Below are 21,376 nucleotides of genomic sequence, written 5' to 3' on the forward strand. Positions count from 1 at the left end.
TTTGAATATTTGGTCATGATTGGTCAAAACTTGTTGACAACGAAATCCGGTAATATTTTTTTTTGTTATTGCTAGCGCGCTGGTCCTTACGCGCTGCTTATTGACGCAAACGACGCGCAGTATGTGTGGTGCACCGAAATTGGCGAGTGGGGGCTAAGCTGCAATCTTCTTGTTACTTGGGAGGAAGGGACGGCGTGTGTGGTTTAGCTGGTTCAATTGGAGCTCATAAGATAGGGTAAATTCTTGATCCCTAAAAGATAGTGATTGTCCAGTACCCACTTGTCCACCCATGTGGGTAGTGGCGTGTTTACCTTTTGCTGAAATCAGAGTTCAGGCATTTCTCTGTTGATAGTTTGTTTATCATTGGATTAAATGTGTTAAAGTTGTGTTGCATGACAGCAGGCCCTGTTATTTGGTGCTCTTGAGAAAGAACAGAACATGAGGAGTTGAGTTGGAGTTTTCATACTCTGCTGGCAGATGTTTCAACACGTTTAACAAGCTTCAACACGTTTAAGGTGAAAAGGCTTGAGTCAGAAATCTGATAGCTGAGAACTAACTGGACAGATATCCATCACTTCTCAAGTAAATTCACTGAAGCATTGGGCAGACATTCACTGTGCTCTTTGTATCCATCAGTGGCATGACCTTGACCTTAACATGAACAGTTAAAATATTAGACAGGGGTATGGTATAAGGTTGCCTATGACTTGCCAAGGCACTTTTTGGTCCAGTCAGCTTAGGAACACAGCAATGCTAATTCCAATGATGGACAGGGCTTGCCAGGATCTGTAGCATGGCAATCCCACTGCTGACAATTGAGAAAATGTATCTATAAAATCTGTCATCTGGTTAAATATGTATAAATATGCTTATTTATTGCTGTCATGTATTTTCACACCTTTTCTCTATATGCCCATGTAATATTTACTAAATGGTCTATTGAAGTAGATAGCCTATGATATTATCAACATATTTTATTAAATATTGCACAGGTGCTTGGTTTTCCAATGAGATAAATTATTGTGATAGAAAATGTGCTTATCATTTATGAATTCTCCAGGGCTGCTGTGCTAGATAGCAATTTTGCATAAATGGCTAGATTTACTTAAAGGTAATATGATGGTGCATAGACAAAATATCCATGATTCATATTTTATTTATTTATTGCTCCATGCATAGATGCCAATATCTCCAAGACATAAGCAAGGGAATGGGAATGTAAATTGATTTGCCATTTTCAGTCTTGATATGGCATATAATTTATGGAAGTATGCACAGAGATTAGTAATTCAAATTATGGGGATGTCCCACATTTGAATATGTTCATACAAGCATCTGAAATGATCAAATAAGGTCACTTAAAACTATTTTTATTGCCAAAATAGCCATGTAAAACTCACCTTAACACTCACTTGTACTGCCTCAGTCTCCTGCTAGGTGGCTAGATTATTGTTTAGTGAACCAAGTATCATCATGTATTTTTACCCTTTTTGTGTTTTGATCTTTTTCTGGTGCTCTTGCATAGTAATCCATTAGTCTGAGGTGATAACTTGTATTTACATGCATGGTTGTAGCATTATTTTTAAGCTATTTGATCACAAGGCTTATTTTTATATTAACTAGGATGCATGTGCTTATATTTCCTTGTTTATATTATATAGCACACAACCTTATTTGTGGACTTGAAACTTGTACACCCAGCTCAACTTTGATCAAGAGACAGTATAACATTCATTATATCCGGAAATCATGCTCATGACTACCAGGTATGAACAGCTCTGCTGAAGTAATCCACCTGAAGTAGTTGGCATATATTTGTGGGTGTGCAGCTTAGAAATTCAAAAGGTTATTTTAGATCTAAGATGGATAAGACTGATTCATAGTCAGGGCTGTCAGTTGCACAGCACAATCTCCAATATGGCCATCTTTGCCCAAAACCCCATTGAAACATGAAACACTGCTTCAAAGAATGAGCAACTTGGGTGGCAAATCTTGGGTGGACGCCCATGTGTGTTTGGCTTACTACTTAACTGTCCAATATACTTGTGTTGTGTCAAGCTAGATGCCAAAAGTAGGCATTTTTGAGTATTTGCAGCATGGAACATTCAGCAGTGGTGTGTTTGCAAACCATGACAGATTTTTACCAAATAATGTTGGCACATAGGTGGGCACAACTTCTAATTTTGGGAAGCTTATCAAAATTTTGTAGTAGAAATGAATAAATTGTAACATTGAGGGCATCATAAGATGTTTTGTGGCACATTTAGATCACAGGAAATGGCCAAATATTGGGATAAGTCATATTTTGAGATAAGGTTTGACATAATTTGCTCTGTATGGGGCAGCTTATCCTATTTGGGAGAGGATAATCATGCCACAAACATCATATTCACATGCCAGCTATAGTTTACAGACTGGAGCACAGATGGCATCTTGGACAGAAGCAGGGCAATGATTTAGATGGTTCTGCAACAAATGTCAAAAAAGCAAATGCTGTAATTGTGGTGTTCATCAAAATGTTCTTCAGTTATTAGAATTCTCTGCTCAGAGTGTTGAGCATTACATATGCATTCCCATCATCCAAAAATATCCTCATTAACTAAAAGTTGAGACATAATTCAACCCCAAAGTTGCTGGCATGCATTTTGCACATATTGCCATTTCTTTACATTAGCAAAACAGTTGTCAATTAAATTCAGCAATGTAATTAAAGTGAAAAGTAGCTGAAGCAACTTGTGTTATTCTCAACCAAATTTGGCATGAAAATGACCCAATTGGTCAATTATTGTTGAAGTGTTATGTTGCACTATTGAATTTAGAACTTGTCAAGTGCTAAGAAAGAATGACCATAATGAAAATGACAGATGAAGGCAGATGTTTAAACAATGAGCCTATAATGATTCAGTTGATGGCAATGACAGCTCATGATAATCTATGTGTTGCACAGTATGATTATGGTTATCTGTTGCATCAATTACCACTTGACTTTAGCAGAAGTGCCCGGGACTTGCCTGAGTATAACTAAGACCAACACAGCTATAGGTCTGCCTACACATACCATTTGTGCAGGGTGAACCAGCATTTAAAAGACAGGGCACATCTCCGAAGTGTGCCTTTACAAAGGACATGATTTTGCATTAAACATTGCTGTCAGTAGATACTCATGACATAGTGAATTTATCCTGCCAAAGTTTTGGAAACACAATGATCCTCATTTCAGAACATTCTCCAGAAGACATTAAAGCCAGGGAGCAGTTAAAGCAACATGTTTGGTTCAGGCAGTACCCCTGGTTTCGGTAAGTTATAATCTGGCATGTGTTATTCTGTTGTCATTGCTGTGTGTATGCTCCGCTTGTAAGTTCTCTTTCATTATAGCATCTGGTGTAAAGTTCTCTATCTGGTGTTGAAAACTTTATGCAGGCCATGATTTAAAGCATTTTTTATCTGTGTTTAACTCAAACATCTAGATTTGACTATAACTTGACCTCTGGGAGTGTTTTTCTGTTTAACCCTTGAACATAAACCCAACAATCACATTGGACCCTATGCATGATGGTCATGCCATTCACAAGCACCATAGCATTGCTCATCACCATACTGCAGCTCACAGTGCTTCAGTCTGTATGCTACCAGACACTGCCACATGGTGCAGTCTGCACAGCCACCTCCAGTCGCCACTCCCAACGGCTGGGATGTGGTGCAGACGGGTGCGCGCCATAGCAGCTATAGCAGCCGTCGTAGCAGCCTCGGTAATCTCCGCCTCCACCGTGCGCCGCAGGGGGTTTCGGCGCGTCGACCACATCGACGCCGTTTAACAGCTCGGCATTCAGCAAGCCGGCCGCCGCGACGTTCGGTGCCCCAGCGTTCGGCGCGCCGGTCACGGGCGGCGCCTCCGTCTTTGGCTCCTCGGGCTCGGCGTTTGGCACCACGGCGCCGGTCTTCGGCGCCGCCACGCCGACGGCGGGCTTTGGCGGTGCGTCGTCGGCCGCTGCGGGCCGTCGCCGGCGGCGCCGCCTCGGCACCGTCGCCGGCTCCGCGGTGCCCAGCCTGCACGTGATGCGTTGCGTGGCGTTTGGAGCTGGCTGGTGGTTGAGCGTGGCCGAGTTTAAGCTGTGACCTCTGGAATGTGTCGTGTGGTGTTTCCGAGGGCTGGCTCAGATGTAAGCTGACTCTCCAACTTCGCTTCGTGGTGCGTGTGGGACAGTCTATGTAGCCTCGTACTGAGTATATACTTCATTGTATTGGTCTCGGGTGGTCATCGCCTGTCCGCACAGTCGAAGCGCCCAAAAGTGTCATTAACCAACCAATTGATTGGTTTCTGATCAATTTTATAATTTTTTATTATTGATCGGTTTATTGTTGATCGGTTTTCGCTCTGCCGTTTGGTGGCCTGGCAACGCTGCCAGCTCCTTTCGGTGCCCGCCGTGGTGACCTTCCCCTTCCCGCGGCGTCGGCAGGCTTCGGCGCCGGCACGTCGTCGGCGTCGACGGTGTTCGGCGCGCCGCGCACGCAGGCTGCGCCCCTGTTCGGCGCCGCCGGCACGGGCACGTTCGGCGCGCCGGCCGTCACGCAGCAGGCCAAGACGGGCTTCTCGTTCGGCAGCGGCGCGTCCGTGTTCGGCCAGCAGCAGCAGCAGCCCACCGGCACGGCCACGCTCTTCGGCGCAGCTGCGCCTGCCCAACCCACCGCATTTGGAGCCGCTGCCACCAGTGAGTGGAGCGGGGGGGGGGGGGGGGGCGTCACAGGTTGCGGCAGTAGTTGGGGTCGTGCGCCCCGCACGCTCGACGCCCGGTTTTGTTGTGGATGTCTAAGTGTGGGATCGTTAGGGTCTGTAAGCCGCCAGTGAGGTTACAGACACAAATTTATTCGATCAGTGTCGAATTACATTCGAGAGTCAGGTGTTGTCCCGAATGCTGGCCATTGATTTGCCGTTTTTGTGTACTCTATCCACCACTACAGCCATCCCTTCCGCCGCCTTGCCCTCACCCCCTGCCCCGGCGTGAGCCACTGACGGGCGGTAACTGTGCTCCTGCGTCTGGCAGCGTTCGGCGCCGCCGGCGCGGTCACCGGCACCACGGTCAAGTTCAACGCACCCAGCGGAACAGATACCATGGTGAAGAACAACACCCAGCAGCACATTAACACCCGCTTCATGTGCATCGTCACCATGAAGGAGTACGAGTCCAAGTCACTGGAGGAGCTGCGCATGGAGGACTACGCCGCCAATCGCAAAGGTGGGCATCTATTGACACTGCCCTCGGAGCGGTCATAGCCATCATGATGCCTTGTGAGGTGGGAGGTGTCTGTCTTTCCTGCCCTTCAGCTGGTTATCAGCAGGTCCCTTCGGCTGGTAATTAGCACGTGTGCTGCCTGTTCCCGCGGCGTACACTGTGCTCGATATTGCAGTGAATAGTGAGCAGCTGTTAAGTATCGACAGTTACTGATCGGGGCCCAAGTGCGGGCCCAGCGACTCCAGCGCCACCGTCCGCCGTCGGTGTCGTTCGGCTGTGTGCGCCTGGTGACTTTGCTCGTGCGCGACGGGCGTGTGCTCTGCTCCCCGGCGTCGGCCGCCTGACAGCCCCGCCGTCGTGTTGGGCAGGTCCGCAGGCCGGCGGCGGGTTCGGCCAGCCGGCCGGCGGCATGTTCGGCTCGGCCAGCTCGGCCGGCTCCAGCCTGTTCGGCGCCACGCAGAGCAAGCCGCTGTTCGGCGCTGCCCCCAGTGAGTCGACCTCGGGCCCGCTGCCGGCGCCGCCGGTGGCGCCCACGTCGCACGCAGTGGCTCACGTCGGTTGTGCTTGCTTTGCGCTTGCCGCCGCAGTGCCGGCGACTCTGCGCGAAGTTTCGTGTATGCTTTTGTCCCTTCGTCTGGTGTCGTCACGCCCTTGCGCCGCCTCACCCTATTCAGACGGGACGGGCGTGTCCTCGTGTCGCGCGCCCGTGCTCTGGCGCCCAGCGCGTGACGTGGCGTCGCCCGGCCGGCAGCACCGACCGGCGGCGGCATGTTCGGCGCGCCGCAGCAGCAGGCCGGCGCCGGCCTGTTCGGCGCCGCCAAGCCAACCGGCTTCGGCGCGCCGACCACCTCCACCGGCTTCAGCGGCTTCGGCCAGCCGGCCAGCTCCGCCGGCTTGTTCGGCGCAACGCAGCAGAGCAAGCCGCTCTTCGGTGAGCGGCGGGCGTGGCACCGCGCCGGGAGGGGTAGAGGTGGGGTAGGGAGCGGCGTACTTGTCCCTAGGGGAGTGGCTGCCCAAAAGAGTCAAATGCGTATCTTGCCCAGAATTTTGTCCACTCTCTTCTCAGGATGGCAGGGGGGGGGGGGGGTGGATGCGGAACACGATCTCATCACGACCGTCGCAGTTACGGACGCATCACATGGGGTTACTACCCTATTGCGTTTGTCCTTGTGGTATTGGTCGCGTTACACCACTGGAGCGTGATGCGGGACTCTGACTCCACGCCTCCCCTGATGACGGCCACCCCTGACCTGACCTACTTGACTTGACCTGTCGTTGTCGCCAGGCACTCCCGCCAGCTCTGGCGGTCCGTTCAGTGGCGCGGCGGCGCAGCCGACTGTCGGCTTCGGCTCGTCCCTCACCAGCCAGCCGTCGACGGGGCTGTTCGGCGCGGCGCCGGCCACCAGCGGCGCCTTCAGCTTCGCCGGCGCCGCGCAGCCGGCCGCCGGCGCCGCCAGCGGCGGCCTGTTCGGCGCCAAGCCCGCCTTCTCCGGCTTCGGGCAGCCGCAGCAGCCGGCCGGCAGCGCCTTCTCGTTCAACACGGCCGCCAAGCCGGCCGGTTCGGCCTTCAGCTTCAGCACGCCGGGCTCGGCGTTTGGCGCGGGTGAGCGACGGGATGGTGCGTGGGACGGCGGGAACAGGGCTGATGGCGCTGGTGCAGAGCCGGGCGGCGGGGCACACATTGACTTCAGGTCGCCGTGTGCCAGTGCCACTGTGCCGCCCGGGGCGGCCAGTCGGGCTGCATTGGCAAACAAAACACGTGGGCGCTGATCCCAAGGAGGCGGTGCTTTGGTCGTGACATGGGGCGGCAGTTAGTATACAGTGACGCATCAGTCGCTGTTCGTTCACCACATTGTACAATACGTGTTCCGATCAGGTCTTGTGCTCGACTGTCGCTCTCCGCATGTTATCACCGTACAGCATGCACCTGCGTGCTGGGGTACCAGCCGCGTGATGCGGCCGGGCCGCCGCCCCAGCCTGACTCCACTGACCTACCCAACAGGCACTGGCTCCTTGTTCAACAACCAGCCTAAGCCGGCTGGCTCCACGTTCGGCACCGGGTTCGGATTCGGCCAGACAGCGCAGAACCCCACGTTTACCGGGTGCGTACAGCGTGCGGACGGGGCAGGGGAGGCAGCCGGTGCCGTCACAGTGTGAAGCTGCACCTGCGGAGCGCCGCCGAGCGATCGCCGCCGCGCCTCTCGCTGTCGTCGGCGACAGTTAACACTGTCCTGCGCGCCACGTGGACTCGGAATATCCACATGTGATCACGATTTCGGTTATTTGTTGCCCTGGCGCGCCGACATTGAACCAAGAATGTGTTAACTCCAGCACTGCCGGTGTCCGTCTCTCGTGAAGTCTTCGTTGTGCCCTACCCTCCCCTCCCTCTTGCTCCCGCCCGGGGCGTGGACGCCGAACTCACCACGCCGCCCGTCCGTCCGCCTTGCAGATTCGGCGCGCCCCAGCAGCAGCCGTCGCTGCTGCTGGGCCAGCAGCCTCTGGCGGCGCCGCAGCCGCAGGCGGGGGCGGCGGCCGGCCAGCTGCACCAGCAGATCATGGTACTGACGGCCAACCCGTTCGGTGACCTGCCCCTCTTCAGAAACCTGACCGAGGTGAGCGGCGGCCGCCCGGGCGGCAGACACGCTGGACACGCCCGTCGGCCGTTGGGTGCGTGTGGTTAGTTCAGGCGTCAGGTAACACAGTATTCTGTATCCTGTCGTAATGTACGGACGCCAGTGGTTCGTTGTGATGGTTCAGACAGTGGTTCGTGTATATGCGAACCTCCGTCTTAATTATGGGACCTCACGTCCCTGCAATTATTTTAACGAGGCTTGGACTCCGTCCCTGACCTCGCCTGTGTTTGAGACCGATCTCGTGACCCTAACAGTGAACCGGCATTGGCAATGTCTGTGACCTCCTAGCACGGCTAACGGTGGTGCTGACTGTGACGTCGGCAGGCGAGTGTGACCCGGCAGGACGTGCTGAAGCCGACCAACCCGCAGGCGCAGAAGGTCATCACCGAGGCGGCGCCGTATAAGGTGTCGCCCCGTGTCGTCAGTAAGCTGACGCCCAAGCCCATCATCCAGACGCCGGGCAAGGTACGCGGCACGGTCTGGAGGTCGGCGCCGGCGTCGAGCTGCGCCGCCACCTTAGGGCTGTATGCAGTTCAGTCGGTCTCTGCAGTGTTGAGACACTGCTGCTGTGATTCTGATGTGCTGGTTAAGTCGTCCTCTTTGTGACGCCCGTCTGCACGACATGCAAAGTATGTCTGGTGTTGAAACCGGCTTCGGTCTCGCGAAGCCGCAGTTTTCCTCTAATGGCATCTGTTTCAGATTGACATTGAGACATTTTTCACAACTGACTATGGCCTTGTCTTCGTGATGATATTTTCTGAACCCGTGGAGTTTCAGCAGATGCGAAGGTGGTTTGGGTCACAGAAAACGTTGCATTTTAATCGGTTTCGGCTTTGACCTGGTGATTTTACACTTTTCGAGCAGTTAAACAGCTAAAAGCTCGAGGCCACTGACTCTGGCTTCCATAAGGTTTTGAACAGATTTGCACAAACCGGCTCGGGACTCTGGTTCTTTTTCTCAAAAACATTGAAGCCTCTGGCTTCGGCTCTGCATTCTAAACTTGGAAGCCGTCAGGTTCGGCTTCGACTTCAACCTCATGTCGTCTTGGCTTCGGATCCAGAAGTTCCAGAAGCCTGGCTTCGCCCTCTCCGCTTGGTGCGTGAGCCGCCGGTGTGTGCCCGCGGGTTCGACCGTGCGGTCCCTGTGCTGCGCCAGCCGGTCGCCTCCGTCTGACGGCCTCGCCCTCTCCGCCAGTCGTCGCTGTTCGACGGCCTGGACGACGAGGCCTGACGACGAGGTGGACGTGCTGGTGCCGCGACGCCCGGTCAAGAAGCTGGAGATCAGGGCGGGCGCGCCAACGCCCGGCAGCCAGCCGGCCGCACCGGTGGCCGGGCCGACCTCAGTGGCCACCCCGCCGTCCCGCGGACCCGCCAGGTCAGCGGGGCTGCCCCCCCCCCCCCGCGGCCGCGGTCACGGCGGCCGCTCCGCAGCCGGACTGCCGCGGCCGGCAAGATTTGAGACTTTGCCTGGGGAACGAGGGTACATTGCATTGTACCTACACCTAGACTGTTCTCCTCTTCACTTCCAAGTGGTGTGAAAAGGGAGCATTGCTTCTGTCGCGGGCAGGGCCTGGTACTAGGGACGTGAGCAGTTCTGCCCAGCGCTTTTACCTTATCATTGGTGTTGAGCTGGTGTCAATGACTTCCCCCATCAACGCGTCTGCCGGTTTCCAGCAAGTCGGGCGTAACGTTCAGCCCAGACTACAGCAACTCGCCAGACATCATCCGTGGGCAGCTGAAGACGCCTCACCTGGCCAAGGACGCCCCGCCGCAGTGAGTGACCCGCCCGCGCGGCCAGGCTGCCGGCGGCGAAGAGCGCGGCCCCCTTTTCAGCTCGCCAACTCTTCAACTCTGAGCTCTCGGTCTCGGCTTGTACGCTGAACTCGCCGTGCGGCGGGGCGTGCCTGGTGGCGGGGCCGTGTGGAGCGGTCTCCAGGGCTCAGTGGGTCGGCTGTCGACGTTGTCGGGCCGGTGCGCAAGCCAGTCGCTATTTCATACTGATCACTCTCACCGCCTGGAGCCGGCTCGCGTTTGTGATGCGTCCGGTTGCCGTTGGCGCCCGGTTGCCGGCCGTCGGTCGAGCTCTCCTGACTGGACTTCTCGCCCGCGGTCCGCCAGGGACGCCGACGACACCATCAGCAAGCTGAACACGCGGAAGCCGGCGCCGCCCGGCCGTCACGGCCCGGACGGCGTCAGCGAGAACAAGGAGAACGTCTCCGAGAGCTTTGCGCTGGACGACACAGTGTCGGAAGGTACGCCGGGACCTGCGGGTGTCGGATTGTGAGACGACCTGATCCCAGGACTCGGGCGACGTTTTGGAGTGTGGTTCGTCACAAGTGATGCGCACTGATTTGACGTGTCAGCCCCTGCGGTAGGTTACCGCGGCAGCTGTCCTGAAAACGACGGTCATGCAGTCTGGTGACGGGCCGGGTCTCGTTTGCGCCGGGTCTGGTGCTGGGTATACTGTGGCCCACGTGACGTCTCGTGCCCGCTGCGTCGCCTGACGCCAGAGTTTGTGTCCTCTGTTCGCTGACCTGGCTTCCCTGGAGTTTTCCGGTCCCCTGCTGCCTCCGTCACGCTGTGCGCCCCCCCCCCCCCCTTCCCTCGCGCCGCCCTCTGGCGCCGCCTCACGCCGCCCGCTCGGTCCGCAGACGGCGCCGAGCCGCTGGCCGAGGAGGCCGAGGAGGCGCCGCCGCACCCGTCCGGTGTCAAGCTGAGGCGGCCCGGCTACTACACCCTGCCGCCGCTGGACAAGCTGCAGCCGGGCGCCGACGGCTGCCTGCGGGTCGAGGGGCTCACCATCGGCCGCCAGTGGTACGGCAGCGTCTACTTCCCGGGTCAGACCGACCTGACCGGGCTCGACCTGGACAGCGTGGTGATCTTCCGGCGGCGCGAGGTCTGCATATACCCGGACGACAAGCTCAAGCCGCCGCGCGGCCAGGGCCTCAACAAGCCGGCCCAGGTGAGCCGCCGGGGCGGACGACTGACGGGGTGGAGCCCGCTCGCGTTGGCGGCCCAGTGGGCACCATTGGCCCAGACACCCGGCTGGGGCCAACGGCTTGCCGTGGCTCTCGCGCTGCTTCCGTTTTAGTCGCTCCTGTGAGTGGTTGTGGAAAGCCGCTGCCGCATGCTGCCGTCGCTGGAGATGAGTCGTACGTCGGGTTTTACGCAACCAGATGTTCATTCATCGGGGGGGGGGGGGCGGGGGGGGGGGGGGGGCTTGCAGGCCCAAATCACAACGTGCTGCGCAACAGGCGGCATGGCTGTTGCCAGATCCCGTCTGAAACATCGCCTGAGCGCCTCTGGCCGCGATCCACCGTAGCCTGACCCGCCTCTGTCTGTGCCGCGCAGGTGACCCTGGAGCGGGTGTGGCCGACGGACAAGGCGTCACACCAGCCGATCACCGACCCGGACCGGCTGGCGTCCGTCGGCTGGGAGCAGCGGCTAGAGCGCGCCTGCCACAAGCTGGGGGCGGCGTTCGTCGAGTACCGACCCGAGACCGGCTCCTGGGTGTTCAAGGTGAGCGGCAGCGGCGGGCACGGAGACGGAGACGGAGACGGAGACGGAGACGGTACGGAGACGGAGACGGAGACGGAGACGGAGACGGAGACGGAGACGGAGACGGAGACGGAAGACGGAGACGGAGACGGAGACGGAGACGGGGACGGAGTGACGCGCCGGCTCATGTCAGGCGATGATGTCAGTTTAAGTCGCTGTCGGTGGGAGGGCTCCGTTGTACTGTGCGTGCGCTGCGGTCTGAGATGTCTGATGTGACGTCCGTCATGATAACGGCGTAGCGGTCACGTGTCTCCGAAGTAAAGCACAGCCGATTGGCGAACGCCCTGATGTCTGGAGGTCGTGTGTATCGCAGCTGGCGAACGTCGCCTCGCGGTCTGTCCACAGTCAGACCTCTCTGTCCTCACAGCTGCGTGTCATTGTCTGCTGATCCCCTCGTTCCTACCTGTTGGGACGTGTCCGGCGCCTTTGCCTTGTGGCGCCTTACACGCTCTCCGCTTCAGGTGGAGCACTTCTCCAAGTACGGTCTGAACGACTCGGACGAGGAGGAGGGCGGCTCTCCGCTGGTGGCGGCACGACCGCGGCCGCTGGCGCCGCCCGGCCCGCTGGCGCCGCCGGCTGCTGGCGCCCCGCCCGGCCCGCCGCAGCTGCCGCTGGCGGCCGGCCCGGAGCAGCGTCTGGACGTGGCGCCAGCCGCCCCGCCGCCGCGCACCGTGCACGGTCGGTGGGGAGGGGAGAGGAGGGAGGAGATGACTGGCGCCTCGGATTCCGGGTGTCGGAGGGCAGGGTGGGGAGGGATGGCGCAGAGGAACTGTTCGCGAATGGGGGTGTGTGTTTGGCTCGTGGCGTACGTCTTGTTCTTTTTTGTGAACGGGTTGAAAGCCAGTCAGGCCGTTCGCTGTTTGAAAGGGAGCTTGTGTGTGGGGTATACCAGGTGTATGTCCTGACCAGTGTGCGGCTCAGTGGCTCACCTTGGTGTATGTCAGGTATCTTGCGCATGACGTGGAGTAATAACTCGCGCGTGGCCCCACTCACCGCCGGAACCGCGCTGCTGCTGCCTCTGCCCCTGCCTCTGCCCCTGCCCCTGCCCCTGCCCCTGCCTCTGCCTCTGCCTCTGCCTCGCTCGCGGTGCCTCGTCCATTGAGCGGCGCCCGCCCGCAGACGGTCTGACGTCCCTGGCGCCGGGCGACGCCGCCTCGCCGGCGGTGCGGCTGGCGCGCGCGCTCGCCCTCGACTCGGACAAGGTGCAGGACATGAAGGCCTCCTTCTTCATGGAGGAGGACGAGGGCATCGAGGACGACGGAGGTCAGTGGACGGCGGGCGCGACCGCAGTTGACCGCTCCTGCGGCCGTGGCTCCGTCCAGGTGACTTCATTCTTACATCGGTGACTGCCTCTGTCCAATGAATTGTGGCGTAGCTGATTGCCATGCAGTGGAATCATCCGGGCACGGGGAACGGTCGTGGCTAGAGGGACACGACTGTGCTTGATCTCTGCGACGGCAGGGTCGCTCATACGCCGTGTGCTATTAGCCTGATGTGGCGGCTCGCGGACGGCGTCCGATGTGCGGTCCCCACGTCACGGCGTCGGCCGCCGTATCAGCGCTGGCGTCGGCGGTCCCCGCAGGGAGCCAGCCGGAGGAGGACGCCGCCGGACCGCCGCCGCCGCCGCTGCCCGCGTCGGCGTTTCACGTCGGCTTGCTGTCGGAGTCGGTGCGCGGCCCGCTGGCGCCCCGCCCGCCGCCTCCCGCCCAGCCGTCCGTCGAGGAGGCCGAGCACGACGACTGGGACGATCAGGAGGCCGTCTTCGGTACGTGGCGGCGAGCGGCCGCTGTCGAGGGGGCGCGTAGGGAGGCTGCTATAGGGGTGGGGGGGGGGGGGGGGAAGTCCGCTGTGAAGGAGCGGGGAGGCAGGGAGGCCTCTATGGAGGGGCGGGGAGACTGCTGTGAATAGGGGGGGGGGGGGGGGGAGGCTGTTGTGGAGGGACGGATCGCAGAAAGACTTGAGACAATATGGGAAATGTTCGCGGTGCCAGACGTGGCGAGGGGGCTCGTCGGTGTTCCCGATGTACAGAAGTGTGGAGCTTATGACGGACCATTTTCATGCTCGGCGGTTGGCGGGAAATAGACGTTACACTCAACCCGTTATGTTTATTGTCACTCCTTTCCCCAAGCACACCAGAGCGTCTGGACTCCAACTCCAGCCGCCCTCCGCCATCACCAGCTCCATCCAGCACCTGGCATCAGCCGCCCCCCCCCCCCCCCCCCCAGCACAGTCCGCTGACTGAGCGCGCGCGGCGCCGCTGCCGCAGGGGCGCGCCGTGTGGAGAAGCTGCCGACAGCACCGCCGTCGGACCGCGCCGTAGTGGAGGCCTGCCGCCTGCTGGAGTCGGAGGCGCACCAGGACCTGCCGCCCATAGTGCCGCGATACGTCAACCACCTGACGCCGCTGGAACGCTCCAGCAGGTACGGCCTGGTGACGGCGGCGATCAGGCATCAGTAGGACGGCCGGCCACGCGGCGGGGTGGGCTGATGTTCTGCTGATGCACGATGGCTAGCGGCCTGGACGCCAGGTGACGAGTGCTGCTCGTGCAGGCAGATTGCGCTCTACGATTGTGCCGTCTTCGACTACATCACTCGTCCGCAGTGTGTGCGGGCAGGGCGCTTCTCCCGATGAGGGTGAAAGTGCTCGGTGGTGGGGCTGTGTCAGAACGGCCACCTCGCTGAACGTCGTCGATCACCTAGCGCGCGCACACACGCGCGGCGGCGGCGGCGCAGCGGCGTGCTGGGCCGGACTGAGCCACCCCGGCCACGGCAGTGACGCCCCGACCGCCTCCGCAGGGCTAGCACGGGTCTGCGGCTGGCCGACCTGGGCAGCATGATGGGGTGCCGCTGGCGGCTGGGCTGGGGCGCCGGCTGGCAGCTGGCGGCGGCCGCCGGCGCCGGCGCCGCCCTCCCGTTCGGCCTCGTCTGCGGCCACGTGACGGCCACCGACCGACAGACGGACCGGCCCGACTCGCTGCGGGTCAGTCCACCCAGGATCAGGGGGCGGCGGCCTCGCGCCGGGGTGGGGCGGGGTGGGGCACAGTAGATGCAACGGCGGCGCGGTGGGCGCTCGTCTGGTGAGCTTGTGGAGTTGTCAGGTTTGGTGTGAGGCGATAGCGCCAGCTGGCCGTGGTGTAGCTGTCGTAATAGGTCCAGTATATACTTGTGGTGGTACGGTCACGCTACTGAATGGCGCCTTCTCAAAGCGTTCTACCACCATCACTCGCACTTTTTGATTGACTGGCTTGGACCGTCGACTTCCCACAAGTGTGCCCGCCGTTGCCTGCCGGCACAGCGGCCCAGACCGGGCCTGGCTGCCTCTGACTGTTGCGGCCGCCGCTGCGTGTCGGCACAGCGGCCCAGACCGGGCCTGGCTGCCACTGACTGTTCCGGCCGCCGCTGCGTGTCGGCACAGCGGCCCAGACCGGGCCTGGCCGCCACTGACTGCTGCGGCCGCCGCTGCTGCCCTCACAGGCCGAGTACGCTCAGCTGATGGCGGTGCAACTGCGCTTCTCCGCCTGCGAGGTGCCGGCCGGCAGCGTGTGGCCGCTGTTCAGCACGCGACGCGACCTCGCCCTGCCAGAGGAGCTGGCCAAGGTGGACCAGCAGTGGGCCGACATCTGGCGCCTGCTGGTCGCTCTCTGGGGTCAGCTCGACTTCTCCGTGCTGGCAGAAGGTGGGCGGCGGAGGAGACGGCGCCGGGAGGCCGGCTCGTGGTCTGGTCGGGGATGCGTCGCGGCCGGGACGGGCGTGGGCTGGGAAGTTGTGGTTTATTTTTGTTGTTCGTGGCTTCATGACTAGAATCGGGGCGGATCGCGACGTTTTGTATGTTCTGTGACGCGAGTTGTGGCCACCTGAGTACGTTTAGGACGAGGGCTTTTGAATGGCATTATGCTGTTTTTGGTCATGATTACTACTTCGAACCGTCGAGTATTGTCATCAAATATTCCAATGATTGCTTGATTTCGGTTAACCACCTCCTGTGATATGAAAAGTCGAATGCTTTCAGCGTAAGAGCTCTGCCGCGTGGGCAGAAACTTTGTATCTAACAGTACATTGGAAGTGTATTGAATCTCCTTTTTAGCCCATGCTTCCAATGGCGATTCGATCCCAGCGAATTCTTGGTCTCGTTTCAGACGCATTTTGATCTCCAGACAGGAGTATTACGCCCATCTGAACCTGTCTTTTGATAATCGTGTCTGCCCGCTCGAACCCCATGGTTGCCGCGTGCCAAGCGAGCAGGCGGCCGCTGCCGCCGCGCTAGTCCCCGCTGTGCGCCCGCGGTCACGCCGTGGGGCCGCCCGCCTGACCGGCGCCGCCTGCCGACAGACCACGAGGAGTGCCGGGCGTACGCGGAGGTGCAGTGCCGGCGCGAGGCCCTCTCCCGCTGGCTGGAGACCACCTGCCGGCCGCTGGTGGCCCGCGAGGTCGAGTCGCACGGCGACGAGCAGTACCTGGAGACAGTGTTCGCCCATCTGAGCGTCCGCCAGGTCAGCTAGCGGGCAGGGGCTCGGACCGAGCGCCGGCCGGGCCAGCACGGCCCCTGCGGCCCCGCCCCCCTTTTCCATTTTCGAATTGCAGTGCACTGGGCTCTGTCTCATGTCGATTAATATTTGCGGGATGTCGTTTGTCGGAGACCTCCGCCCACTGAGCCGATGAGCCTGCATGTATGGCGGCCGCGTGATCTTGTGACGACCCACCAGTGTGGCCAGCCTCCGTCAGCCGCTCTCTCCGCTGGGCCGGCAGGTGGGAGCGGCGATGCGGGTGGCCCAGCGACACGGTGACCTCAGCCTGAGCCTGCTGCTCACTCAGGTCACGGGCTCGCACGAGACGCGCCAGCTGGTCAGGAGCCAGCTGGAGAACTGGCGCCAGGTGAGGCCGACCCCAGTCACCGTCGGCCGACGGCGCGGCCCGCCACGCCCTCTGGCGGCTGGACGCGTGACCGCCGTCTGCACTTGACTTGAAGGAAACATCGCGAAAAGTTATTTCAAACCGACAGATGTCTCGGTCTGATTGCGCCGATTTTGGCCCTGTCATTTCGTATGTTTTCCGTGTTTCCCTCCCGGAAAAACAAGCTAAGCCAGCCGGCTGTCTCCTCAGGGGCGGACCATTCGTGTGAGAGTCGTTGCACGTCGCCCTGGGCGCCGCCGCCGTGCTGACCTGACCTGACCTGACCTGACCGCTGACCCCCACCCGTGGCTGTCAGGTGTGCGCCGACCAGCACATTAGCCGGGAGCGGCTGCGGCTGTACATGCTGGTGGCCGGCCTGGCCGTCTGGCAGACCAGCCACTCGGTGGTGAACCTGTGCACAGGGCTGGACTGGCGCCGTGCCCTGGCCATCCATCTCTGGTGAGTGGCGACGAGCACCGTGCCCGGCGGGCAGAGTGTCAGCACGGTGACAGCATCTAAGCTGAAAGCGGCGGGTGTGGGGATGGGGGGGAAACAGTGACAGTTGTGCTTCCTGTTGCAGGGGTTTTGTTTGTTGCAACGTGGCGGTAGCGGAAGGTGCGGTGCACTTTCGGATGGGGAAGAATCAACGTTCGGAACGCGCTCATTGTCGGGATGCGTGTGGAAATGTTCCTGGTGTATGACGGGTGCAGGATCTTCCCCCTGTGTAATATGTGGCCAACTAGTAGTTGGCATGCACGTTGTACGTGTGGCTCGAAACATAAAACCTCCCCTCCCTCCCCTGACACCGTCTCCCCGCCGGCGCCCCGCTCCGCGGCCGCCGGCCGTCGCTGACCGGTCCGGTCGCCTGCGCGGCAGGTACCTCTCGCCAGCCACCAGCAGCGTGTCGGACGTGGTGACGCAGTACGACGAGGCGGCGCGCGCGGCCGACGGCGGCCCACCGCTGGCGCCGCCGCCGCTGCCCGCCTACCTGCCCGACCGCGGCGACGACGAGGCCGGCGAGCTGCCGCGGGACGTGTGCCACCACCTGCTGCGGCTGTACGTGAACGGCGGCGGCCGCCTGGAGCCGCTGCTCACGCCGGCCTCGCACACCGCCGAGCCGCTCGATCACAAGCTCAGGTGAGAGCACGGCCCCGGCGGGAGGGCGTCAGCGTGGGGCAGAAGGCGCTGGGAGGCTAGGTATGAAGGGGATGTGGCCGGAGGGGCTCCGAATTTGGGTCACAAGTCCCGGTGGCGACGGGACTGAACCAGCAGAACACGGGCTCAAGTGGGGTGGTTGGATCAGATCAGGCTGACGCGGCAATGGTCACGCAATACACGAAGGTGTGTGCGTGGTCTCGGAAATCGGCCAAACTGGCCAACCAATCGAACAAAAACGCCTAGAAAACCCGCTCTTCCTTTGTCTGGCAGTGTGGTGAGTGTGCCGATCACATCCGTTCACCGTCAGCGAACAAGTCGCCTGCCTCCTGTGTGCCCCACTCCGCGTATCTGTGTACTGTGTCCGTTGTGACGCAATGGTTGCGCGTGAATGGTGACTCCGGCACGGAGGCGGCCCGCGCGGCTGACGTCGCGCCCGGTCGGCAGCTGGCTGCTGATGGAGTGCCTGGCGTCGCTCGGCTACCAGCACCTGCCGGAGCCGCGCGCCGAGCAGCTGCACGTCAGCATGGCTGCGCAGCTGGAGGGCGTCGGCCTCTGGCACCTGGCAGTGTTCGTGCTGCTGCATATCGCCGACCTGGACAGGTAGGCGCGCGCGCCCGCCTGCTCGCTGCCCGGGAACGGCCGGCGTGCTGTGACTTGGCGCGCAGTGCCGCCCAGAGCGGGGCCGCGAGCCCGGACCGCTCGTGCCGGTGTCGGCGCGTCTCGGATCCCTGGCGACCGGCGCCAGCCGCCGCTCTATCGTGCTCAGGCTCACAGCCGGCAGCCGGCAACCTGTGCTTTGCTGTTGTTCCCAGCCGCGCCGCGAATGCTTCAAACACTACCGGCGCGCACCGCAAGCGTGTGATCCGCGTCAAGTTTCGCTGGCTGTGCTCTCCGCTCCGCAGCGCTGTGCAGTCCCCCCGCCCCCCTGATAGGCGTGTGGTGCCCCGTCGCAGGCGTCGCGCCGCCTGTTCGGACCTCCTGCTGCGTTACGTGACACTGCACCTGCCGGACGATGTGCGCAATCTGCTCATCAAGAACTTCGGCATCCCGGTGTCCGTGCTGAGCTATGCGCAGGCCGTGAGCGCGCGTGCCCTCGGCCGGCCGCGCGACGAGGCTCGACTGCTGCTGCTCGCCGAGAGATGGCAGGAGGGGCACGACCTGCTGGTCAGGCACATTGCTCCCGAGTGCATCATCAACGGTGAGCTGGTGTTGCGGACGGAAGCCACTCGGCTGGTCCCAGGTCGGCGTCCGGCCGGCACAGCGTGAAGCCCCGCGCTTAAATCCGACGCTCGCCGCCGGTGAAAGTAGCCGTCGCTCTCTTTACATGGCTTCGCGACACGCAGTTAGCCAGCTGTTCATCGGCGTTATGCATGTCTGTCAAAATCCACACCAACGCCGGCTGGTGGCCATTCTCACCATAAAGCGATCGTGACCCCACTTGGCGTCGGATGGACTGCTGCCACCTGGAAGGCATCACAGCAGCTGACGGCGCGATCCGGCCCTGACCGCGGCCGTCGCCCTGTCACCCGTCCGCAGAGGAGTACGCTGCGCTGGGCGATCTGTTGAGCCGCCTCTCGCCGCCGGAGGTCAGCCGCCGCGTCTCGGGCTGGGCGGCCTCCGGTCAGGTGTACGTCGACTACATTGCCGTGTCGGAGGCGGTACAGGCGGTGCTGGACGGCAGGGCCGACGCCGAACAGCTGCAGCGGCTGCGGCCGCAGCTGGCCACCGTCATGCAGCGCATCCCGGCCTTCCCGTGCCCAACGGCGTGGCACAGGTGGGCGTCAGGCTAGGCGCGTGCTGCCGAGCGCGGGAGCAGCGTACATGCTGACGGCTGTGTGATGTTCAGCGGGGCCCGACGACGGAGGGGACGACTGGGACGGCGGCCTGGTCTTGCGATGAGCGCCAGGCTGTGAACGGGGCAACTGTGAAGCGTTTGCCGTGTTTCAGTTTGCGTGAGATACTTGTCACCGTGTTGTTTCCAGTTCCAGTTGGCCGTCCCGAGCTGTTTGTGCTGCTGGCCGTCCCGTATCCCAGTGTTTCTTGCAGAAGCCGCCATCTATGTGTTGTGCATGCCGACGTCGGCCAGTTCGGCCGTATCGTCCGTACAGCGATCCTCACGCCGTCGTCGCCGCTGCCGCAGACTTGGCGCAGGCCGAGATGGCCAAGAAAGCAGCCACGCTGCTGCGAGCACTGCTCGAGGTGGACGGCGGGCCGGGCGTCGGCGCCGCTCTGCTCGAGCACCTCGGCCGCCTGCCGCTGCCCGAGGACTACGCCCTGGACGAGATGCAGCACGTACTGCGCTCCCACCTGCGCGAGCTGAAGGTCTGAGGCGGCGGCGGTGGTAGCGGGCCGCACGGCGACGCTCTTCTGCTCCCGCTCGAACGATCTCTCTCGCCGCGCGTGCCGCCGGCGGCGGCGAGTCGCGCCGCACCGCGCGCGGCCCGAGGGACGACCGCGACCGGGGCGCGCCGGCGCCCCGTGAACACAGACAGCTCGGCCGCCGACGGCAGCGCGCCGCGGCGACGGACCCCCGGCGGGACTCGGCTCGCCACGCGCCGCGCCGGCAGCCGCCGGACGCGGGACGCACTGCGTACGGGCAGCTCCGCCCCGCCCGTGACACTGGCTGGTGTCGGGGGCGGACATGACCCGTGGTCAGGGGCCGTCGAGGTGCTGCACCTGTCGCACCGGTTTTGCTAAGCACCATGTACGGCGTGTAGCGTTGGCGGAACGTGGGTACCCCAGCTGTGGGCGCTGTAGCCTTCCGTGATTTGCGCGCAAGCGCACCGTGAGGAGTAACGCGACATGTGCGAGGAATTAGAAGCGGGAGCTATAACGGAATGGTTCACTGTGTAGCCGAGAGGGCCTGTTGATGGCGTCACTGGAAAGCGCATGTAAATTCCAATGTTGCTAACGCACCCTGGTTTGGTCGAGGCATTTGTGATCCTCGTTGTGAGGGTAATTGGGAACGCAACGATATGTGATGCATAGAATTGGATGTTCTTGACGGAATTGCTGCTGGCGGTGACAAACGATCCATAGGAAGTGAGCATTTTGGCTAGACTATCATCTTTTAGGGATGCGCTCCAGTTGTTTGTCACTCGTGACATGTTTGGTGGTGGTGAAACAACCTATCTCGGCGGCAACTCTCTTGCGATGTTTTCAGGTTTTCAAATTTCCGATGTGCTTCTGATGAATAAAGCTTGATGCACCTGTGACCGCAGCCGGCACTCTAGCCCACGTCCCCATGACTGGCTTCCCCTACAAGCCCTAGTCAAAGAAAGTCATAGCTGAACGATTTTAAGACATAGATCCAGGAGGCTGTGTGGAGCGTTTGACGTGCAATTTCATGTTTATTTGTCACGAGGCAAAGCTAGTGCGGGCGATTGGCGGCACTGGCACTGAGCCGGGTGATTCACAGGAAATGAAGCGGAGCCCATCCCTCAACGGGTGCGGCGTGAACGCCCAGCAGTCGTTACCGGTCCATTTCTCGCTTCCTCACCGGACATTCCGGTCCTGTGGTCATAGCCGGTCGACAATCGGTGGATCATGGTGAGCGGGGATTGGGCGGGTGCTCCTCGCTCCTCATGCGAAGATTGGTACAATGCGGTGGAGCGCTTCACGTGGACGTTTCTTATCTGTTGAAGAAGTGCCTTGCAATGGCTTGGAATCTTTTACAGCAAGATGTTTAGCACACAACATGTCCTGCTGGCAGTGGGAGCGAAAGTAGTTGTGGGGTTGTAAACCATCATTTGGTGCTTGTTGCGGAGAACTTTTCAGCCATGCGATTTACTCTGAGGCCAACCTTCTTCCAAGCAAAAGCAGTCTTCGATTTTACATGAGTACCACTTGGCTGGACCAGATCATTCAACTGCAGGTGTTTTCCGTCCTTGGGTATACAGCTGTCAGCA

At 60.5% G+C, this 21,376-nt stretch overlaps 2 protein-coding genes and 1 long non-coding RNA gene across 3 annotated transcripts; all 3 read left to right on the forward strand.

Moving 5' to 3' along the window:
* Window positions 1-130: 130 nt before the first annotated feature.
* LOC119091702 (uncharacterized) lies at window positions 131-3,924 on the forward strand. The gene is made up of 3 exons (XR_005093429.1): window positions 131-235; window positions 3,221-3,296; window positions 3,779-3,924. It is a non-coding gene; the product is annotated as an uncharacterized LOC119091702 (long non-coding RNA).
* Window positions 3,925-4,534: 610 nt separating this feature from the next.
* Window positions 4,535-7,388, forward strand: LOC119092481 (nuclear pore complex protein Nup98-Nup96). Its single transcript, XM_037215443.1, has 7 exons — window positions 4,535-4,709; window positions 5,043-5,234; window positions 5,600-5,719; window positions 5,983-6,162; window positions 6,517-6,625; window positions 6,689-6,834; window positions 7,234-7,388. Exons 2-7 carry the CDS (start codon window positions 5,111-5,113, stop codon window positions 7,386-7,388), a joined length of 834 nt encoding a protein of 277 aa, XP_037071338.1. The 5' UTR covers window positions 4,535-4,709; window positions 5,043-5,110.
* Window positions 7,389-7,786: 398 nt separating this feature from the next.
* On the forward strand, window positions 7,787-19,909 carry LOC119092482 (nuclear pore complex protein Nup98-Nup96). The gene is made up of 23 exons (XM_037215444.1): window positions 7,787-7,843; window positions 8,207-8,349; window positions 9,059-9,238; window positions 9,538-9,636; window positions 9,982-10,115; window positions 10,515-10,825; window positions 11,215-11,382; window positions 11,883-11,960; window positions 12,624-12,684; window positions 13,004-13,089; window positions 13,132-13,186; window positions 13,688-13,841; window positions 14,217-14,261; window positions 14,313-14,400; window positions 14,895-15,096; window positions 15,750-15,910; window positions 16,167-16,292; window positions 16,627-16,769; window positions 17,187-17,447; window positions 17,913-18,068; window positions 18,422-18,666; window positions 19,005-19,242; window positions 19,609-19,909. The coding sequence occupies exons 1-23, from the start codon at window positions 7,787-7,789 to the stop codon at window positions 19,811-19,813; spliced, it is 3,396 nt and encodes a 1,131-aa protein (XP_037071339.1). The 3' UTR covers window positions 19,814-19,909.
* The last annotated feature ends 1,467 nt before the right edge of the window (window positions 19,910-21,376 follow it).

Source organism: Pollicipes pollicipes, unplaced genomic scaffold, assembly GCF_011947565.3.
Source record: "Pollicipes pollicipes isolate AB1234 unplaced genomic scaffold, Ppol_2.1 Scaffold_3447;HRSCAF=4054_pilon_pilon_pilon, whole genome shotgun sequence".
NCBI classification, from domain to species: Eukaryota; Metazoa; Arthropoda; class Thecostraca; order Pollicipedomorpha; family Pollicipedidae; genus Pollicipes; species Pollicipes pollicipes.

Bases quoted from the DNA above. Each gene is read 5' to 3' on its own strand.
- LOC119092481 (XM_037215443.1), top strand. From the start codon at position 5,111: ATGGTGAAGAACAACACCCAGCAGCACATTAACACCCGCTTCATGTGC. The intron at 5,720-5,982 runs GTGAGTCGACCT...CCCGGCCGGCAG, and splicing joins GCTGTTCGGCGCTGCCCCCA to CACCGACCGGCGGCGGCATG. The intron at 6,835-7,233 runs GTGAGCGACGGG...CCTACCCAACAG, and splicing joins GGGCTCGGCGTTTGGCGCGG to GCACTGGCTCCTTGTTCAAC.
- LOC119092482 (XM_037215444.1), top strand. From the start codon at position 7,787: ATGGTACTGACGGCCAACCCGTTCGGTGACCTGCCCCTCTTCAGAAAC. The intron at 13,187-13,687 runs GTACGTGGCGGC...CCGCTGCCGCAG, and splicing joins CGATCAGGAGGCCGTCTTCG to GGGCGCGCCGTGTGGAGAAG. The intron at 14,262-14,312 runs GTGCCGCTGGCG...GGCGGCGGCCGC, and splicing joins GACCTGGGCAGCATGATGGG to CGGCGCCGGCGCCGCCCTCC.